At 39.4% G+C, this 20,496-nt stretch overlaps 1 protein-coding gene across 4 annotated transcripts in view; it reads left to right on the top strand.

The window, feature by feature from the left end:
• Positions 1-13,059, top strand: part of znf385c (zinc finger protein 385C) — a 140,600-nt gene extending 127,541 nt beyond the window's left edge. For 3 of the 4 annotated variants that reach the window (XM_040045665.1, XM_040045673.1, XM_040045686.1), the window contains 5 exons: positions 4,783-5,142; positions 5,300-5,487; positions 6,714-6,812; positions 7,338-7,427; positions 9,799-13,059. In XM_040045665.1, coding sequence (XP_039901599.1) covers positions 4,783-5,142; positions 5,300-5,487; positions 6,714-6,812; positions 7,338-7,427; positions 9,799-10,029 — 968 coding nt within the window. In that variant the 3' untranslated portion in view covers positions 10,030-13,059. The remainder of the gene's footprint in view (positions 1-4,782; positions 5,143-5,299; positions 5,488-6,713; positions 6,813-7,337; positions 7,428-9,798) is intronic. The other variant, XM_040045681.1, reaches the window with a different exon arrangement.
• Positions 13,060-20,496: the final 7,437 nt, after the last annotated feature.

Raw genomic sequence — 20,496 nt, 5'->3', positions numbered from 1 at the left:
CCATTACCATCTCATGTTGCTCTTGTCTAGGTCCACACTTTTCATTTATCCATCACAGCTGATGGGAATGGAGAAGAGCCAGAGCACTTTTCCCCCCTCTGTCTTTTAGATTTTTACTTTCCTCCCCTAGAGAAGATCACTGTCTAGGCAGAAATTCAAAATACTCTTGGATGCTAGATGGAATATCAGAGACGAGATATGAAGGTGCTGGGGTTGGAAAGAGACTTTTTCCACTTTATCCCATCTGACAGACATGTCCACATGCACATGAACACACATACACACACACTTTTTTTTTTGCCTGGAGCACTTTTTGAGTCTCCTTCAGAAAGGAGAAAGTGGACAAAAGAGTAGAAGCCTGATAACGCTCTCATCAAATATCATTTTAATATTCCGCTGTTGCAAAGGAGAGCTCTGAAAGAGGAATGCAACAGCAGAGACGAAATGAGATGATGAGTGGAAAATGAAAGATAAGATGAAATGAATGAAGAACACTGAGGGAAAAGGGAAAGAATACGAGAAAGAGAAAGAACATGGAGGAGGGGGTCAGTGAAGAGAGAAAGTACATAAGTCAATGCTAGTTTTTATGCTGTGAATAATTTTGCAGTTCTAAAGCAATTTTGTGAGGAGGAACACTCTTTAATAAGCCCAATTGTGTGATTGGCCTAATGTGAAATTGAAATGCAGCAGTGCGAGCCAGTGCTGGCATGCACCACAATGCCAAACTGTAATGGAATAGTGCTCCAAATTAACACTCTATGAAATGAGTTATATCTGCCATGAAAGTAAAGGCTGGTGAGGAGCTGTCTGAGGCTAATGCCCACATTGTGTGCCATCAGGAGCCAATAACACACCTGTCTGCTATTCTTAGCACTCTGGCTCCCTGGCTCAGAGTAAACAGATTTCTTCTCAACCCACAAGGTCAGCCTCCTCAGCCTCATTAGAAAATGCCTATATGCACATTTAGACACCGTAGACATTTACTACTCGTGCGCCACCTCTCGACATCAGCACTGGATGGGGTTCAAAGTGTATATTAAACACAAGATGTTTTCCAAGAAAATTTGGAGAATTGCCACCATGGAGTGGTGTTGGTAATTAAAGTTTAAGCCTTTTCACAGCACAAATAAGAGAACCAATAATAGCAGGACACATGCATTCATAACAGTATAGCAGGGTGAGACATAAATGCATGTTTCGGTAACCATCCCACAACATGTTGGTTTCTTTAAAGTCTGACCACCTCGTCTAGTTGGTAATTATTGTAACCATGATGACAAAGGTCTTCTGAGGATAATGAAGTACTGCTTTTAACCCGAGCCACAGTGTTGTGATTTCATTGTGTAAATCTAGCCATAATTGTGTGAGTTCAGAAAACAGTGCAGTTAGGAAGGCAATGGCAAACAATGTTATTCTGTAGAATGAAATTATATTTGTTGTTTAGAGGTGCAGTGACAAATGTTGTACAACTTTGCTTTCAAAAAGTGCTGTGAAATGTTGATTAAAAACAGAATGCAATAATGTCCCAGTATTTTAAAAGCAAAAATATTAGATTTCATAAAAACAGCTGAAGTTTAGTCAGGAGCAATGAAAATTGAAAAAAAAAAAAAATATGTGTGATGCTAACAAAAGACGCCTTGTAGAACTTCACACAGCCATTTGTGTTAAGTAATGTGATTGCCTATTCAAAAGAGCGCATCACAGAGAGGCTGAATCTTTCAAATGTAAAGATGGACAAGGATTCACCTCTGTGTGAAAGAGAGAGCTTGAATTTCAGTGAGGATTTCATTATCACATAACATTAAAAGATTCATAGAATCCATAGAAATCTCTTTATGCACGGATAAGGCCAAAAACATATCCAACTGGATCATGGCTTGAGGGCATTTCGAGCCAGTTTTATCATTTACAAAACAAGTATTAAAAAGAAAAATGTATGAAAAACATATCTATAAACTCTTAGGAAAATGTATTTTGTCAAAATGTGGATTTTTTTTCATGACTTCAAATGATCAAAAGTGCTCTTCTTGCTTACAAAAATTTAAATTTCTTTCACTTTAAAACAAACTATCCTTTCTTGGAGGGAACCTCAACAGTCCATACATTCAGAAAGGACAGGGAGTTGTACAAAGGGCACTAATCGATGCTTATAAACCATGTCCTATCCTAACAAAGGGCAGCGACTGAGCAAGTGAAGAAAGCACCAGCCTGGTGCTAAGAGACAGAGAGCCGGCATCAATCATGACAAGCATCAATCACCTCTGGCTTTGATTGACTCCACTGTTGAACCCGTCTTTGCTGGGACTATGTCTGTCACCAGTAATGATGATTTAAAGGCAAGAGTTTTCCCCAGAGAAGTTGTTTATGCTCTGAAGCTGCCTTGAATCAGCACTTGCCTGCTAAATCAAGTGCTCGGCGCTTGTATGTGTAAGAGAATTTGTGTTTAATGACGCCAGTGTCCATATTTTTTTGTTATTTTGGCAATGGTTAAAGTTCTCAGCGGATCAGTCTGCTGAATTGAGAGATCTAAAAGCTATTAAAACCTGTTTTAGTAAACTAGACTGTCAAAAGATTAACTATTTAATAGATTAAGTCCTATTCAGGTTAAAGAAATATGATGATTACCTGCATATCAGTGATCCATAATTTGCTGCTCTGTAGTTCTGCTCCACAGAAGGCCTGCTAAGAGCGAGCCTTTGATCTGATATTTTGCTAGTTTTGGTCTCTGCTTATAATGTAAACAGTCAGAGGGCAAATGGGACAAATGACAATGAGACACAAAAGGCATTTTTGGATGCGTGGCAAAGTCATGGCATTAATATAAGGAAATACTGCTCATCAAAATTGTTACATCCACCTATTATTAGATGCACATTGGACAGATTCACAGATTCACTCATGGGGCTAACACAAAGATGCTAATTATAGTATGCTCTATTCCACACCTACAAACAGTCACCAATTAATCAATCATAAATTTCACTATGCTGTAGAAGGAACCTGGCACAAACCCACACAGGGAACATGCAAACTTCAGATAGAGACAAGATTCTTCAAACCTACATTAGTCTTGCTGTGAGAGGGTAATACTAACTACTGTCCCACCATGCCACCCTCTAGTCAAATCTGGATCTAAATATTTAATTTGTTAAATTCGACTTCTTCAGCATTTTATTCTTTAGGTGCCAGAAATCTAGTTAGTTTGTCTTAATAAATTACCAAAATGGGCACCAGTTTCATGTTGAATAATTGCATGAATTCTAGACTTATTTCAGCGCTAATGGTGGAAGAGTAAAGGTTTTCTTAGCTGTTGAAATGTAGTGTTTCTAAAAATGGAGATCTTACCCCTGCCGAAACTCAGCAGGGGTATTTGATATTCATCCAGCAGCACAGAGTGAGGTACCTCATGATCTAAATCCTTGGATTTTTGAGGGCTTTGATTCCCACCAACCTCCATGTCTTCCTCTGCTTAATCCACTGATCAGTATCACTCCCCTCTAGAGACTTCTCAGGTGGCCCAGTCTTTCACCAACACTCAGGATCATACCTGCCCCCACCCCCCTCGAGAGGAGCTCAGATCCCTCAAGGGTCACTCTCATTACACCAAGGGGACTGTCTAATCTTGCTTCTATATAGTTTCTTTTTCTTTAGTAGTAATGAGAAAGGAAGACCCTTATCTCCAATGATGAATTTACTCTGGGACGTAAAAAGGAAAAATCAATGGAGCGCAGTTGCACGGAGGGTGGTGTGTGTGTGTGTGAGAGAGAGAAAGAAAGAACGAACACTCTCCAAATGAAAATGGAGATATTCATTGAGCGTAGCACACAGTGCTCTGGGGTGAAGTGCGTGACTCCCTCGGGAGGGCCATGGGGTGAAGGGGAGACATGTAATGGAACTCCAGTTACTTATGGGGCCAGCAGTCGATGGGTTTGTTTATTTTGACTAAGACTCCAGGTCCACTTGATATTTGAATGGAGAGGGAGAACGAAAAAGGGGAAAGAGAGAAAGAAGAATGGGAGGAGGCTGATGGCATTTACTTACCTAAGCCAAGTGTAATCCAGTCTGTTCCACATGATTTAAAACAAAAGCTGATACTATATCAGAGAATTCCTCAAGGCTACCACATGATAGGTTCTATTAACCTGGCTTTCATCACTTTATCATGAAAAAAATGTTTCTTTGAAGATTTTCATCTGGTGACTGTATATTCCTGTTCGTTGTATGTTAGGTTTTGTGCGCGTCTGATTGTTTTTCAGGCAGTATCGTGCTCTGTAGAGATTATATTAATTCTGATCAAACAGCTTGTAGTCAGCCCAGGAAATGATACTTTGCAAATGCAACTATTCATTACAAGTTTAACAAGTAATTACATTTCCACTTTTTAGGCTTCATAGGAGTGTATAGGTAGGTTCTAACCAATTAGACCTCCAAATGTCACATACACTGTACTTTAGACATAGAGGAAGAAATAAACAAGGCATTAAAATTGAAATAAACTTCTATTTATTTGTTAAAGGGTGTCCACACAGTAATAGGCTACCAATGTCAATGAATTTCAGTGAATTATGTAGTAGTGATGTCAAGCAAAATAATAACTAGTGATGCAACATGTTCATGACGAACCATCAGTGATATTTGTTCTTTTGGGCCAATTGCTTCAAGCTAATGTGAACAAAAAACAATCTCTCCACTGAGCTCAGAGGGATTAAACTGTATTTGTTGAATACTGTTAAATAATAATAGTCAGCTATTGTTCTCTTTCCGTTCTTAATGTTTTTACAGGTCTTCAGTCTGATCTAGAATCAGCCAACCTGGAGGTGAAACCCGAGGAGAATCCCAAGAGCTCGGTTATGCTGACACCTGTATCTGAGGTTTCTTCTATGGAGCTGGTCACTCTTTCCCCCCCTCAGATTTCGCCTTCTTCACAGCTCTCTGAGACAGCTTCAGACACCAGTGCCCCTGAAGTCCCAGACGCTGTGGGATCAACCAATGAGTCAGGCATTCGTGCCGACACATCGAGCACAAATGGGGTGCCTGGTACAGATGATGACAAAGACCCCAAGAAGAGCAAAGCTCACCTCCATTGTCCTGTTTGTAAAGTCACAGTAAACTCAATCTCCCAACTGGAAGCACATAACAGCGGTAAGAGCGTGATGTGTGACCTTGAGGCTTGCACTTTTTTTCTTGAAAACAGAAATGTTCTGAAATCTTTTTTCACATTTTCAACATTTGGTTCAGTGTTACCAAATTATATACTCGCACTACAACCTACCTGCCAACTCTCTGCTGTCTATACTAGGTACAAAGCACAAACTGATGCTGGAGGGTCACAGTGTTCTGCCACGACGCAGGGGCAAAGTGGTGGCAGCTCGTGCAGGCTGCAAGAGTAAGCGGCTGGGCAGCAAAGGCAGCGTTGGAGTTCCCAGCAAGAACTTCCAGTGTGAAGTGTGTGAGATCTTTGTGAATTCTGAGACCCAACTGAGTCAGGTAAAATAATTACTAATGTATCATTTACACCTTTTGCCCTGTAAAGGAGGTATTGTTCACATCGCATAAGAGTTGGCATAAATAAAAAGAAACGTATTTAACACGAGCACCACAAAGGGTATCACAGGTTTCTGCTGTTATGTAGGAGGGCAGGGGAACAAAATGGCAAGATCTAACACTCTCAGACTTATTTATCCTTCTTGTGTGGTATAAAATGAAATATGAGGAGGGAAACATGGGCTTGGGAAAGTCCTGCAGGTTTCTCAATGCATACTAAGTGAGAATCTTGCTAACCTGGTAGGATTTTGTTCAAAAGGACATAAGAGTGCTATTGATTCTGCAGGGAAAAGCACTCTAGCCCAATCATGCCACTCGGATAAAATGTTGCATACTGTATAATTACTTCACATTCACAGACAGATGATGTGGCCACAGAATTAATTAGAAAACAAAAGTGTCTGCACACACAATTACCCCAGACACCGAGGGTTTAATATTGCATATTGAACCTAAATCACATTGCCCTGTAATGTCACAGTTATAAAAGCTAAAAAAAAAAATGATGTGCATTAAAGTGATAAATATGAATAATGAGATTTTAAAGACATTACTCGATCCGGGAGACAATTTTAACGTCACCTTGATGGGGGAAATCTGCAAACTTAAATCAAAGCTGCTTCATTTACGGATGCATGAATCAAGCAATTGAAAGGAGGTTGTAAGTGCAGAATACATTCAAGCTGTTATTTTTACACAGATACCATCTGATGCTTTAACTAACTCCTCATTGAGCAATTATTTACCTCTCATTATTGCAAAAGCTTTCTCTATTTGCTCTGGTTATACCAACATCAAACCGGGCTGAGATTGAATTTCTCTGCGTTTGATGTTCATTTACTGCTACATCTGTGTCGTGGGACTGTATATGCTGGAGTGGAAAAGATGCAGGATATGTTGTCATGTGTCAGCACCCAGACTGCTTTAGCCTTAAATGCATTTCACCAGTCTTATATAAACCTCTATCCCATGAGGACGTACCCTTTAAGTACTGGAGACAGAGAAGGAGCGCGGCAGAGGTAGAAAGTAATGTGATGTAATTTCTCTTCACTTCAGTCGTACTCAATGCCTATCCATTATTAATTCAGCAGATAACACTTGAAGTTGTTCCACTGTGGTACAACAGATTCTTGTTAGCTTGCTAATGGTATTTCCGCTGGTCTCAGCAGCACATGAATAGCAGAAGGCACAAGGATAGGCTGGCCGGAAAACCGCCCAAACCCAAATTTACCCCCCACAGCAAGAGCCAGCCAAGCTCCAGCTTAGCGGTAAGTCTCAGCATAAAGACACAGGCAAACAAAACACTGTCATGCAAATATGCACACATACACACACTCAAGGAAAACAAACAAAGCATAATTGCCTTTTCTTACAGCAGATATGCTTGGATGTTCTTCCCAAAACTGGAATAATTTCAGTCTAGCTTGTAAACTAATGCATTTTTAAACAACAGTTTTAATTTTTCTCTGTAACAGTTAACTGATTTGACCCAGGCCCAGACAAACATTCAATGAAAACTGCAAACACGCAGATCACTTTACACAGGGTTCACTCAGGGACTTCAGTGTTTTGGTGAGGCAGCATGCTTGTGCGCCTGCAACTGTCATAGAGGTTAAGCACACTTTTGTACTCAGTAAGTCCCCTAACCCTGAGACAGGTCTAAAATAGTCCCCACTGACCAGCTCTGACAACAGCAGCCTGAATCAGCACTCCAGATTAATCATTTCTCTGCTCCTGTCATGTATACACCTCCCCATCTCTCCTTCTCCTCATCCCCCTCCTCCATCCTACAGAACGTGAGATGGAGTGGCTATGCAGGCGTGGCTGTGTCTGCCATGAAGAAAGCATTCAGCCAGTACAACCTCACCTCCCTCTCCTCGCAGGTCAGTGGCAGGAGAGCCTGAGACTGGGGTTGGATTGGAAGGCGAGACTTGCAGCTGGCTGAACTTTAGGCCTGGCCATGGGCAGGGGACTGAGCAGATCTCACAAAGAAGTCATGTTTGCATTAAAGGGATTGTTCTGATTTTTTTTTTTTTTTTTTTTTTTAGATTTGTTTCCATGTTATACATGAGGTGCTACTTTTTTAACTACCGTAGCTAATGGTGATACCAATATAGCAGATGCCACTAAATAATATGGCTCCCCATGTGGCCAGTGCTATATAGCTATATTGGGCTTATCCAGGTATCTTCAAAGTTAACCCTGTGTTTTCGCTATTGCTCCTTATTCACAGGATAATATCACTATGGCAACGTATGCTTTTTGGTTATTTCATTTCATCGATTACAGCGTTCCTTATCGCCAAGACTCATTAATATTGCAGTAATTGTAGCCATCATACCAAAATGATGGATGAAGCATGATCTGAAATTAAAGTGATTAAAGTTGGTATCATGACAGAGACTTAAATGTTTCTTATCTTGAGACTGTTTCAGGTTTTTATTTTTTAATTGCCTACAATTTATGCAACATCTTGTGTAAATTTCTAAATTTATTTATGATCAGTTTTATTTGCATTTTCTAAATATTACATTCTTACTTCTTTAAAAATTGTTTTAAACTATTTTTTTGTATTTAAATGTGTAAATGATTTCTCATTCAAGCTATATCATGGCCAGTGATTAAAGCAATTGACCACTGATTAAGAAAAAAAATAAATCAGAACTATCCCTTTAATATTGGAGAGCTTTAGAGTTACAGCCTCCAGCTTAACCCTTGTCCTGATGAAAAAGGCTGAAGTGCATCCATGCTGTGGTCCTAGATTTCAGCTGTTGTGTACAGATCTATGGAAGTTAGGCACCTCTGAATAATTTAATATTTTGTTGATTTTCAAAATGAAAATAAGTAAAAAAGCAACAACAAAAACCCCCCTCTGCAAAAACACGTTAAAAATGAGCATTTTTCAATCGTTAACGCACTGTTATTATTATTTTATTTTGAACATACTTGTGCAGATGTCTCTGAACTTCAACTGACTCTGAAGCAGGTCAAAAATGTCCTTTCAGACTTTAATAAACTCTGTGATTCATCAAAATTCACAACCTGGGGACTGCTATGAAGTAAAAAAAAAAAAAAGTGAAGCTAAAATGAAGCAAATACAGGGACTGTAAAGCGATGTCAGAGCACTTCCAGCTTGCAAGTTTTCTTGTCTGAAATGTAAATTTTAAAAATGACAGTTGAGGAGAACTTTGGATCTGACGGGAAGAAGAAAACATTCAGATAAATCTTAGGCATAGCAAAACCCTGCAAATGGCTGTAAAGGAGCTGCAGGAAGATTTAGCTGACACATAAATGGCAGTGCACACTGCAGTGTGCAGCAGTCATGAATAAAAGGACCTACATATAGGAGTCAAAAAAACAAAACCTCACCTACACCCATATCACAAAGTTCATTATTTAAAGTATGAAAAGCAACATCTGGATAAGCCAGAGGTTGTTTTTTGGATGTGCTGTAGACAGATAAGGGAAAAGAGGGGCCCTTATGCCACAATTACCCAAGGATGTCTTTGGAAGGGTAAATAAAGGAGCAGCATTTGATGAAATACTAAAAGCAATGCCAAGGCTTAAGAACAAGGATGGAAATATTCTGCTTTGAGGTTTTGTGACAGCCAGTGGCACAAGCCATGGATAAACAGAAGAAAATATTCCATAAAATGTCAGAAGATTCTGGCTACAAATCTAATACAGTCTGCCAAGAGAGCAAAACTGAAAGACGCTGGCCTTTTCATTAGGACAATAATCCAAAATGTACTTCAAAATCTACCGTGACTACCTAAAGAAATTCAACTTAAAGCTTCTGAAATGGGAATTACCATTCCCTGACTTGAATATCATAGAAAATCAGTGGGATCCTAAACATGCGTTGCATATTGCAAGGACCGAGGAAGTTATGATAAGTGCCAAAGGTTGTTATTAAGTAATGACGTATAAAGGTTACTGCACCGCTGCACATGCAGATTGCACATTCTATTATTTTTTAGCTTAATAACATGAACAGTGCTTAAACTTTGAAAACATTTTTAATGTTGGCTGTTTTTGCATGTGTTATTACAAAATATGGATTTTAACTAGAGGTGCCTAATGATTCAAGCCATCAGGAATCCAGGTCTGTTAGTAAGAACATGTACTACTCTGCTGCAGCTCTGTGTGGAAAAAGGGCCATGGCTTTGGGAGACATGTTTGTCCAGTAAACGTGTTCTGTCCTCACTGTGTTCTTCTCTCACTTCTTGCCATTCCCCTTCCTGTTTTCTCCAGACCAAACTGGCCTTGCAGAAGCAGCTGACCAAGAGTTTGACAACTGGCTTCCTGCCCAGCCCCCTCACCCCGCCAACTCTGTGCACAGTGGCAACTAACCCACTGGCGTTGCGCCACCCAGTGGGTACAACCACCTTCATCCAGACCCCATTCCTGGGCCCTGCACTGTTCCGGCCTGCTCCGGGGCCCCTGCGGGCCACACACACACCTATCATTTTCTCCCCCTACTAAAGACTTGACCCACTTCCCATTTGAGCTCCACCCCTGTCCCTTTACCAAATCCAAGGCCCTCCTTAAGTGTGACCCATACAACAAAGGCCACACGCAAACTATGCAGCCTGCCTGACTTAAAATGGAAAGCGTGCACAACTTCAAACTCTCGAAAGGCCATTATGCCTAAGAGCTGTTCTTAAAAAAGGCCAAGATCCCCCACCATGCCTTCTTTCTGCTCCTCTTAAAATTACCCAAGGAGCAGGACAGGCCTCCAGACAGTGACTGGTGAACTGAGGCCGCTTTTATAGCCATTTCATGGGTCAACGTGGTTTGAATTATGAATATTATTGTGTAATTTATTAGAGAACAAATATAGACAAGTCTAGATGTATGTTTAGTGTGGTTGCCACAAAATAAGGTCCCTTTACTTGATGCTCTTATAAAAGATTTTTAACGTATTGGTTTGGAGGTTTGATGAAAGGTCATCATAGGTCATTAAAGCAGCTGATCCCAATCCAGATGGTTGCACGTGCCACTCTCAATGATCAGCGTCTTCAGCGAAGTCGCTTAAAGGATCAACTGAGGTCAAATGCTGAGGTTACGTTGCAGTTGGGATACGGCAATTGTTAAAGCAACTGTCTGGAGAATTACCTCCACTTAACTTTGAGCTTTTATGAAGGATAAAAGTGACTGCTATTTGTGGATAGAGTGTGAATCAATAACTACATACAGTATACTCATGTGTTAAAACCTCATTAACAACATTTTGCACCTCCAGCCCTCAACCAAATACTGTTTTCCCAGCCCTTGACTCTTACGAATAAAACACGTCTCTCTTTTTCTTTCTGAGTCACAGCCACAGTCATAGCCCTCCAGATTTCTTACCGTTCCCGTATCCCCAGGATTAAGCAGTCATTACAGTCCAGAAAAGGTCAACCTGTCAACTTGACTTTCTTTCAATTTGCAAATCTGTCTTCAGAATGATTTTTGCCCCAGTGCATCATTCACGCAATGCAACTTGTACATTATGTTCTTGCCAAGCTGGCGGCATGACAACATTTCTGCTGCTATGGATGTCTTATATTGCAAAACGCCATAGTTTCTTTCCCCTCATGACTGCTGTTCTTCTTTTCCTCCACCCCGCTTTCGTCACCTCGCTGTTGCCCTTGATTTTCTCTGGCGTTATCTCAGCATGAGATGATGAGCAGCAGGGAAAGCAACCCCCCTCCCCCTCCTCCCTCCCCCGGTCACAAGCACAACATCGCACACATAATGAAAACACAATGGATAACTTGAAGACTTGATGGGATTTCAGAGCTTGATAAAAAGTTTGGATGACAGTAGGTGGGGAGGCTGCTCAACCAGTATTTGATTGACATCTTCTTGCAGTGTCTGCACACACACGTGGGCGGGAACAAAGCACAGTGCCATGGCAACCACATTAAAAGCACCTTAAAACTAATTTACCTAAAAAGCAATGGAAATTGTGTTTATATTAAGCTTTTTTTGTGTATGTTCTATGATCCCATGTCAATTTCAGTGATAATTTTTTTGGGAAAAAAAAACAATCAGGTGAGAGCGATCACGTTATGGTTTATTAAGGACTATGATAAGTCTCACATTTAAAGCAATACATTCAATATGTTTATGTTTATGATGTGTTTCCAGTGTATCAATGGCTTTATCTATTCTCTACTGTAAACACCTGTAACGATGTATTATGTATTCCAACACAGCCAAGGGCCAACTCTGATATGTCAGCGAAGAGTCATTTGAAATAATGGGTTGTCCCGGTGCTGCCCTTGATGCTTGATGCTCATGGTCAGTCTCCACATGTTGTGACTGTGGGCTGAGCCGTTCCATTTATAGCTGCTCTTGCGCTGCAGAGAGGGTGCTTCAGCGCCATATGACATTGCTGTTTCACTCTTTAGTGGAGCAGAAGACCCTTTGTATGACTTCCACTGAGCAAAACATTGCCGTCATAGTGAAGTGTTTTGGATAAGTGTCACAAGTGCAACATCAAATGTCATATTGCTGTTTATGCTAGTGTGCCGTCTCCCCCTCCCACCCTGAATATCTGTTGACATTCACCCTTCCTTACGCCAAAATGGACTCTTGACAAGATCTCACGAGGACTCGGAGCGCACACACAAGTCATCCTTCCCTCGGTGCTCATACCAAATCATGTTCTCTTAAATTACAGTAATGGAGCAAATCCTATGCATTTCCCATTGTGCTACACGTGTAGTTGTGTGTGACACAGCAGTGCCATCTGTCGTGAAAACCCTATAACTGCCATGTACTACTAGAGCTTGTGATCCAATGTACGTTTGTGTTGAAGGATCCCCCAAGCCTTTTTTTGGACAGGCAAAGCCACCGGGTCTCCCTCGCCATACTAATATGATTCTCCCCAGTCGCACTACTCAGTGAACCAGCCAGCCTTTAATCTTCACTGTATGTTTGTTTGTTTCTCTCGCTCAGTGGGAACTCTGACCTAAAGAAGTGAAACATTTTCTTAATATAAAGAATCTAGAGAAGGCAAATTATATGTAGAAATCCTAGAGTAACTATAGAGATTTTACCAGAGTTGCTATCGTTATCTGTATCATAAAGAATTGCTATCATATAAGAGAGTAGATTATGTTACCGTAGGCTCACACAGGGAAAGAACAAATGCTTTGCTTTATATTTTGTTTTTTGTTTACATGGTTTTTGCCGAAATGGTTTTTTTTTTTAAAAGTACAAGAGAATATTTAAACAAATTTTTTCAGTGTGTTTTTTTTCTCCTTGTTGACAATGACTTAATTAATAATGTAATTTTAAGGCCTTTTCAGATCCTAATGTCACATTAGCCAGGCCTTCTCAGGGGTGACAGGTTGAGCAACTGCTAACATGACCATCCATTCAGGGTATCCCTCCAAAGCTCTAGAGAGCAGGAAACACTGTACAAATGGATGGATTGACAAAAAACAAAATAAAAAAATCTTACAGTGCTGTACATTAGAGAGGAAGGGGTGGATTTTGGAAAATAAAGATTTTAGAACTTTATGTGTATGTTTTTTAGTGTTTATGGAATAATATCTGTGTGTGTGTGTGTGTATGCCTCTGTGTGTCTTGGATAAAAATGAAAAACAGAAGCATCCCAGAAGGCAGAACTTTAAATCAGACTGATATTTGAGCAAAAACAATATGTGTATGGGTGGGAGAAGAAAAAATGGCAGAAAACCCAGGAAGATGGTTGCTAATGATTAAACAGTGACAACACAAATGCTTAGAATTCTGAAGATCAATATTTCACTTACAGTTACATTCCATACAGTTGAAAGACGCTTCAGATGTTAACAAAACACCACTCCTTTTAAACACTCTGCCAACTGAAATAAAAGGTGCAGGTGCAGGTTTTCTGGCTTTTCAGAAAGTGTGCAACACCCTCACAGCATCTGCTCATGTGGTATCCCACAGCTACCAGCTTCTATCCATTTCAGGAACAACTTCTTACAGCTAGACCGGTGACACGAAGTATAGGTGGGAAAGCAAATGGAAACAGTTTACAGCTACTGTGTCTGGGCACTGCTGCATTTGTGGCACACAGAGGAGCGATAGAGTAATATACCTGAGTGGCTGATATGGTTTAGAGACAAACTAATCTTCTTTATCTTCAGATGAGTCTCCACAGATGGCCAAAATAATACATTGTATTACCTCCAGCAGTTGCGAAAGATTTAATGCCAAACAATGAGTCCTCCTGGATTGTGGAACAGCAGATCACTGCTCTTCCACATTTAATATGTATTTGCCAAAATGATACACTGTTGCCTGTCTGTGCTGTTCTTATTGAAGCCAGCTTTGAAATACCGAAACCAAGCAAAGGAGCATCTGGTCTGGACTCCTCGCGTGAGAGTCGATAATCGTGCATTTAGCTCGGTTTGGTCTGTATTAATTTCCCAGTTTCTTTAATGTTTTATTTGATGAGAAGCCCTTGAATTGTATATTGATGTTTCCCTTTACGCCTCAAGCCAACATGTCAGCCCTTCCTTTGTGGAAACAGCAGATAAGCACAACATTAAGCTGGCCACCTCCTGCCGTGCCAATCAAAGAAAAACCATTGGAGCCTGGCACTTACTAGAGCTCAGTGATATGGCAGAAGGATGCGATGACCTTGCTAAGCTGTGACACTGGTGTGTCTGCCATATTGATCCATTATCTTATCTGACTGCTCTCCAAGGAGAGAGTGACACTCTTGTCTCCTGCTGCGGTCAAACACTGCTCCTTCAGTCAAGAGTCAAGCTACACTGCTTCTGTGTGTGTTTATGTAGTTTTGTTTGATTTTTAATAATTTATAAGATGAACATTTTCTGTAAGATTGGCCTTAATATTCTTTCCATGAACAATTATACACGTATCTATATTATTTTAAATAAAAATGAAGATAAATGTAAAATTTCACATAGTTTAACCTGGTTTTCTTGTTTTATTTTGGGTTTTTTTTTTTTAAAATTTACATCCTTTACAGCAAATAACTTTTTTAGATTTTATTACTGCTACAACAATATAATATAGTTTTAAAGACAGGAAATGTGACTTCACACACATTTAAGATGAGAAATTTCACAATCGTCACTAGTCAGAATGTAACACAGAAAAACAGCGTATTAATAAATAATAATAAATAATATTAATAAACAACAGATAATCCTGATTATATTCAAAACACTGGGATGCTGTTGTGCTGTAAAATAGAAGCATCAATAGTGCCGTATTGATGCCGCTGTTTGTGGTACAAAAAAAAAACAAATGGAGAGTTTGTTAAGCAGTGGAGTAAATCAATTTGTTCTTCAGCTTCCACTTTACTTTATTGATGATAAATGGTCTTTCTATTGACTGGCGAGACGTTTTGTCCGCTTGTTCCCAAGTGTTCGTCAGATGTGTCAAACACTTCCAACAGACTCACTGAATGCACATAAACACATCGTGGTTTAGGACAAAATACGAAAAACAACCTAGATCTTGTCTTTGCGAGGTTCAAAACGCCTTCAGCCTGACTTATTAAGATGAACTTACCCTGTGCTTTCAGGACAAATGCTCTGTCTCACAAGCTCGGGGGCAGTCAGCACAACAACTAGCATGCGACACGACTGATGGCTTAAAAGCAGCTGATATTTACAGCTAGAAGAAGGTCAGTAGCTCAGAGAATAAAGGTGGCACTGATACATAAACTGCTCGTGTTTACTGCTGTGTGGAATTGTTTTGTTACCCTGGTGTTTCGTGATGGTGAAAATGAAAAGAGCATCAGTGCGGCAGCTTCCGTAGTGGAAGTTGTTTTTTTTGTTTTTCCTTTGAAAAGATGACGAAATTTAAAATGTTATCTATTTTATGGGTCCCCGTGAGAGCTGGATGCTCAACCGCAATCATGAATCACACTGTCATGCATCAGTAAAAGAGTCAATGGTATTGCATTGCCTTGTTGCCCTGTGACTGTGACTAGCAAGTAAAAATCTTCCCTTTTGAGGTTAGTGTTGTCAAAAGGAGGAAGAACATTCATAAATCATCCAAGCAAGTGACAAATCAATCCTTCCACAGTGAATGTTTTAGAATTTGTGTTGTTAAAATCTTTTTTTCTCTCCCTTTTTCTGTCTTTTATGCGGGTCAATACAGCCACTGAGCTATTACACAGAGAGCCTTTGACAAGAAAACATATTGGCATTTTACAGAAATCTCTTCCTAGCTTTTTGAGCTCAGGGGCATGAAAATTAACACCATTGTGTACTGTCATCGCCCAAATGTATGGTACAATCACTGAACCATTTTGAGTGCGGTAACATTACTGCACTGGATCAATTCTAGGCCATTAAAAAGAACATGATTGAAATGAGATGGTACATGATAACACCCTCAGGGGGAAACTAAGGTGAGTGTAATATAATTTCTTAAATGTTCCACTTGAGGTTTTCTCATTATCTTGCATTAACCTTTCCAGTCAACATGCCTGTTTGGAGCCGGCAGATCATTTCCTTTGCTGAAATTTCCAGACCCTGTCTAACTGACATTGTTTCTGCTAAAACTTCTAAACAACAGATGAATGGAACAAAATTAATTCATGTTCCAGTAACACTTTTTATCTTTAACTTGTTTTAGCTGTAAAATTGCAGATCAAAATCCACTGCATGTTGGTTTTGGTGAAATGTTAGGGCAATGAACCAGTAGTCATTATTGTCCATGCTGCCCAGCATGGACACTAGTAAATTAAAATATTGTTCCTGGATGGGGGTCAGACTTAATTGGACAATTGACCTACAAGCAGTTTCCTGACCTTCATGACAAATGAAAGAGACATAATGTTTTCAGTTGAGTCACAGTGTTGAATTTTTATTTTATCATTTTCATTGTAATTTTAAAAATGATGCCCAAAGAGAAATCAGTGCAATTAGGCTGAAAAAAAAAAAAAAGCTCTCAGAGAGTTGAATGCACTGCCCGGCTCAGATACACAAACAGACCAGAGAGACCACAGGAGGACACTAAAGTGCATTGTGACAGAATTATTTCCACAGGTAAGAGGACCAAATTTGACTTTTCCGGAAAGCATCTAAAAGACTTTGTAGAGTTCTGGGAAAAAAAATCTTTGGACAATAAGAAAACAATAAGAATTTGTATTACAATGGAAAGAGAAAAATATGAAGATGGAGAGAAACAGCTGATGATCCAAGGCATACGCCATTATCATTCAACTTGAGGCAATGTATGCTGGCAACGTTATATATGGCTGCCAAGAGAACCACTTCACTAATGATGTTATCACTAATAAATGGCACAGGATGAATCCTGAAGTCTACACACCTATACTCTTTATCCAGATTTGGCCAAATGCTTAAAACTGATCAGTGTTTCATGAAGCAAATGGATAGTGACCCAAAGTGAAATGCAAATGCAGCCCAAGAGTTTCTCAAGGTGAAGAAATGGAATACTCTTTAATAGCTCAGTCAGTCAGTCCCAACAGAGCTTGATTTTTGGTTAATAGATGGAAAACTGAATACAAAAAGACCCATAAACAAGCACAACTAAAGGTGGCTGCAGTAAAGGCCTGGCAGAGCCTCTCAAAGGAGAAAACACAGCGTTTATCTACATGGGTTTAAGACTTTAGGTAGTCACTGACTGCCAAAGATTTTCATCCAAGTATTAAAAACAATTCTTATATCTAAAATTATGTTAGTGTGGCCAATTAAAAATGTCTCCAACTTCTAAAAATCTGTACATCAATCACATTGGTTGTTTGATTTAACACCCGCTTATGTTGTGTACTGAGGCAAAATTACAAGTTCAAAACTCATGGACTTAACCGGAAACCCTCCCATGAAACACAGAGTGGAATTTATTGATTTGCATCGGCAGAAAACTTTGTGCCTCACATAGACAAAAACTGCCTTTAAAAAACAATGTCTGTCTTCAGTAAACAAAAGTGTTTGCTACGTAGTTTTTGGTTATAGGCTAAAGTGCAAATCCTGTCTCAATCTATTCACATAGTTCAGAACATAACTGCAGAAAATCAATTGCTGCTTTTTGTTTTTATTGTGCTGGACAAACTTGACTCTATGATGTGGATTCCAGTATGTCCAGATGTATATAGATCCTAGTGTGATGTTAAAAAAAAGTGTATGTTTCTGTTCTGTGTACTGTTTGTTTGTATATGTGTTTTTCTGGCTGCTGTTACAACCAAATTTCAATTAAAGGATTATTCTATTTTATTCTACAGTTCCTTACAGTGACCACTGGAGGGCACCAAATTCTCCTATTTCAGTGTGTATGTTTCAATCAAGGACTGCACAGTCACTGATTTCAATGGTACGTTGGTCTATGTAGGTTCTCATTCATGCAAGTCGTGGCGGTCTTAAGCAGTGTTGGTCAAGTTACTTGAAAAAAGTAATCAGTAACTAATTACTGATTACTTCCCCAAAAAAGTAATCCCGTTACTTTACTGATTACTTATTTTCAAAAGTAATTAATTACTTAGTTACTTAGTTACTTTTTAAAAACACGATTTACAACCTGAAGAGGTGATAAAGCATAGATCTTTCAGCCCAATTCTACTTTTTCTACATAATCCATCATACAAAATGTAATCAAATGGAGAGGTCCCTTTTTAAAACTTGTTTTATCAGGGGTTTTTTTTTTTTGGTTTTTTTTTCATTTCCTTTTTTTTTTTTTTTTTTTCTCTCATTTCCTTTTTTTTTTTTTTTCCATTTCCTTTTTTTTCTTTTTTTGCCTGTCCCGTTTGGCTCTTTTGCCATCAGAATTATTGTCTAAAGGCAAAGAAAGATGGCCAACGGATTTACTTTACCAAATTGACCATCCCAGCCTTGTCATAATGGTCCATTTGATTCACCTTTTTATTGTTTATTTTATTTTCACTTGCTGAATACGGGACAGACTTGACTGGAGGAAAGAAGGGGAGAAAGAAAGAGGGAAAGAGAAACAGCTGAGAAGAGGGACGGGGGAGAAGGGCAAAAAACAAAAACCAACAGAATGGGCAGCAAAAAAAAAAAAAAAAAAAAAAAAAAAAAAAAAAAAAGCATATATCGATCACCTGGATCACCTGTTGAGAAAGAAAAAAGAAAACAAGCAGAAGAGAACAAGAGTAATAGAATAAACAACATCACAATGATATATGGGAATATGACAGTAAATACTAAATATTAAACATTATTGTGCAGCACATAAGATCAACAGAACACAGTGTGCTTTGAGGTAGGAGCCAAAAAGGGTGTAGTTTGTGGGTGTGATCACCCGTGTGTACACCTGTGAGCATGGACGCGCTTGTTTTTTTAAAAGGTTCCTTCATGTAATGATCTGCTAGAGGGTGTGGGGGGGCCACTGCCCCGTCCTCCAGGGCATGAAGCAGGTATGGAGGAGATCAAAACTCCAGACATCTAAAGGCCCCCAGAACGCAAGAGATCAAGGAAGACTAACAGGGGGGCAGCCGCGCCACTGTCCCAGAAAGAGCTGAGGAGAGTCAGTTTTATCAGTCAATTTTATCAGTTTTAATCTTTTAACTTTATGCATCAAGCAAAAATTTAATTATATGCAACATTCTCTGACTTGAATAAATTAGTTTAACATTTAAACCTATTTTCTGCACATTTCAGCACATAAAATAAAATATTTTTTGTGTTTACACTCACTCTTTCAAATAGATGCAAGTAAAACACAGCAGAAAATAAATAAAGTCAAAGACTCAGCGGTCCTGTTGCTCTATTTTCACCTGTAAAGCAGAACTGCGGTAGGCGGAGGTTTACCCTGGTGCAGGTGTGCCACGGTCAGTTGAAGAATCCGCGAGTTTCTCTGTGAGTTTCCCATTACGTCATTGCGCACTCGGTGCTTGCTTGGAAGTTTAGGGGGTTTTTTTTTCGCTGTAAAAAGAAGTTTTCTTCCCACGCACGATGGACACTAATGTTTTTGTCACTTTTTATGGAATCAAACTCAAAGTAAGGTCAGTACTTCCACGCTTTAAACGCTGCACGCTCATACTCTCTCCCACAATCATATGTGATCCATTGTTGATCTGCACACAGCTGTTGTCACTAACGACGCACTCGATTACGTCACTGTCGTGAGACATTCTCGCAAAAAAAATCATGGTTTTAGTAACGCAGTAACGCAGCGTTCCTACGGGAAAGTAACGGTAATCTAATTACCGTTTTTGCAATAGTAATCCCTTACTTTACTCGTTACTTGAAAAAAGTAATCAGATTACAGTAACGCATTACTGCCCATCTCTGGTCTTAAGTGCTTGAGTTGAAGGGAGCTGCATTTTTTAAGCTTCTCCAAGCAGGCTCACCTCTCATCTAAAAAGTCTCTCCAGTTCTAAAAGCCCACAGTCACATTGATAATCATTGACCCACCCTGTCACTCACATTTAAGTCCACCAGCTCTAAGGCACTCTCGAGAGGCGTTTCAACCCACACTCATGTAACCTAAAGGACTCCAATTAGAGGTGAAACATCTTAAAGGCGTGGGCAATTAATTTTCCTAAGGGGCCACATGAGAAACTGGGACTGTTGTGGAGGGCCACCCACATCACTCGTGGTCCTTCAAATGCCATGAGTCTATTTTCAAGCGTGTGAAGACAACAAACATGTTTTAACTGATATTAGATGTGACTTGTGATAATCGATTAGCTACAGTTGAAAGTCAAATGAAAGTAGGGTCTTTTTACAAAACCATATGAAAATCCTGTTTAACCACAAGATCAGAGACTTCTGCAATAAAATAAGTGACAGCAGAAGTTGGTTTTACTCAAAATTTCTAAATCAGATTAAATCTTCAGTCTTCAATTCCAGCTTCTGTTTTTTGAGTTTTACATCTTACTGACACAATTTTGTAAATAGAAAAGTAGAAATAAGAAGAACGGTGCAGAAAATAGCAAACAGAAAAATAGAATGACACCTGTTCTATGTTGAATTACCTAACCCACAACCACAAATTCTAATTAGG

This window comes from Simochromis diagramma, unplaced genomic scaffold (genome assembly GCF_900408965.1).
Source record: "Simochromis diagramma unplaced genomic scaffold, fSimDia1.1 OVJJ01000321.1, whole genome shotgun sequence".
Taxonomy (NCBI): Eukaryota; Metazoa; Chordata; class Actinopteri; order Cichliformes; family Cichlidae; genus Simochromis; species Simochromis diagramma.
Note: the sequence above shows the minus strand (reverse complement) of the source record. Positions and strands in the feature narration are given on the sequence as shown.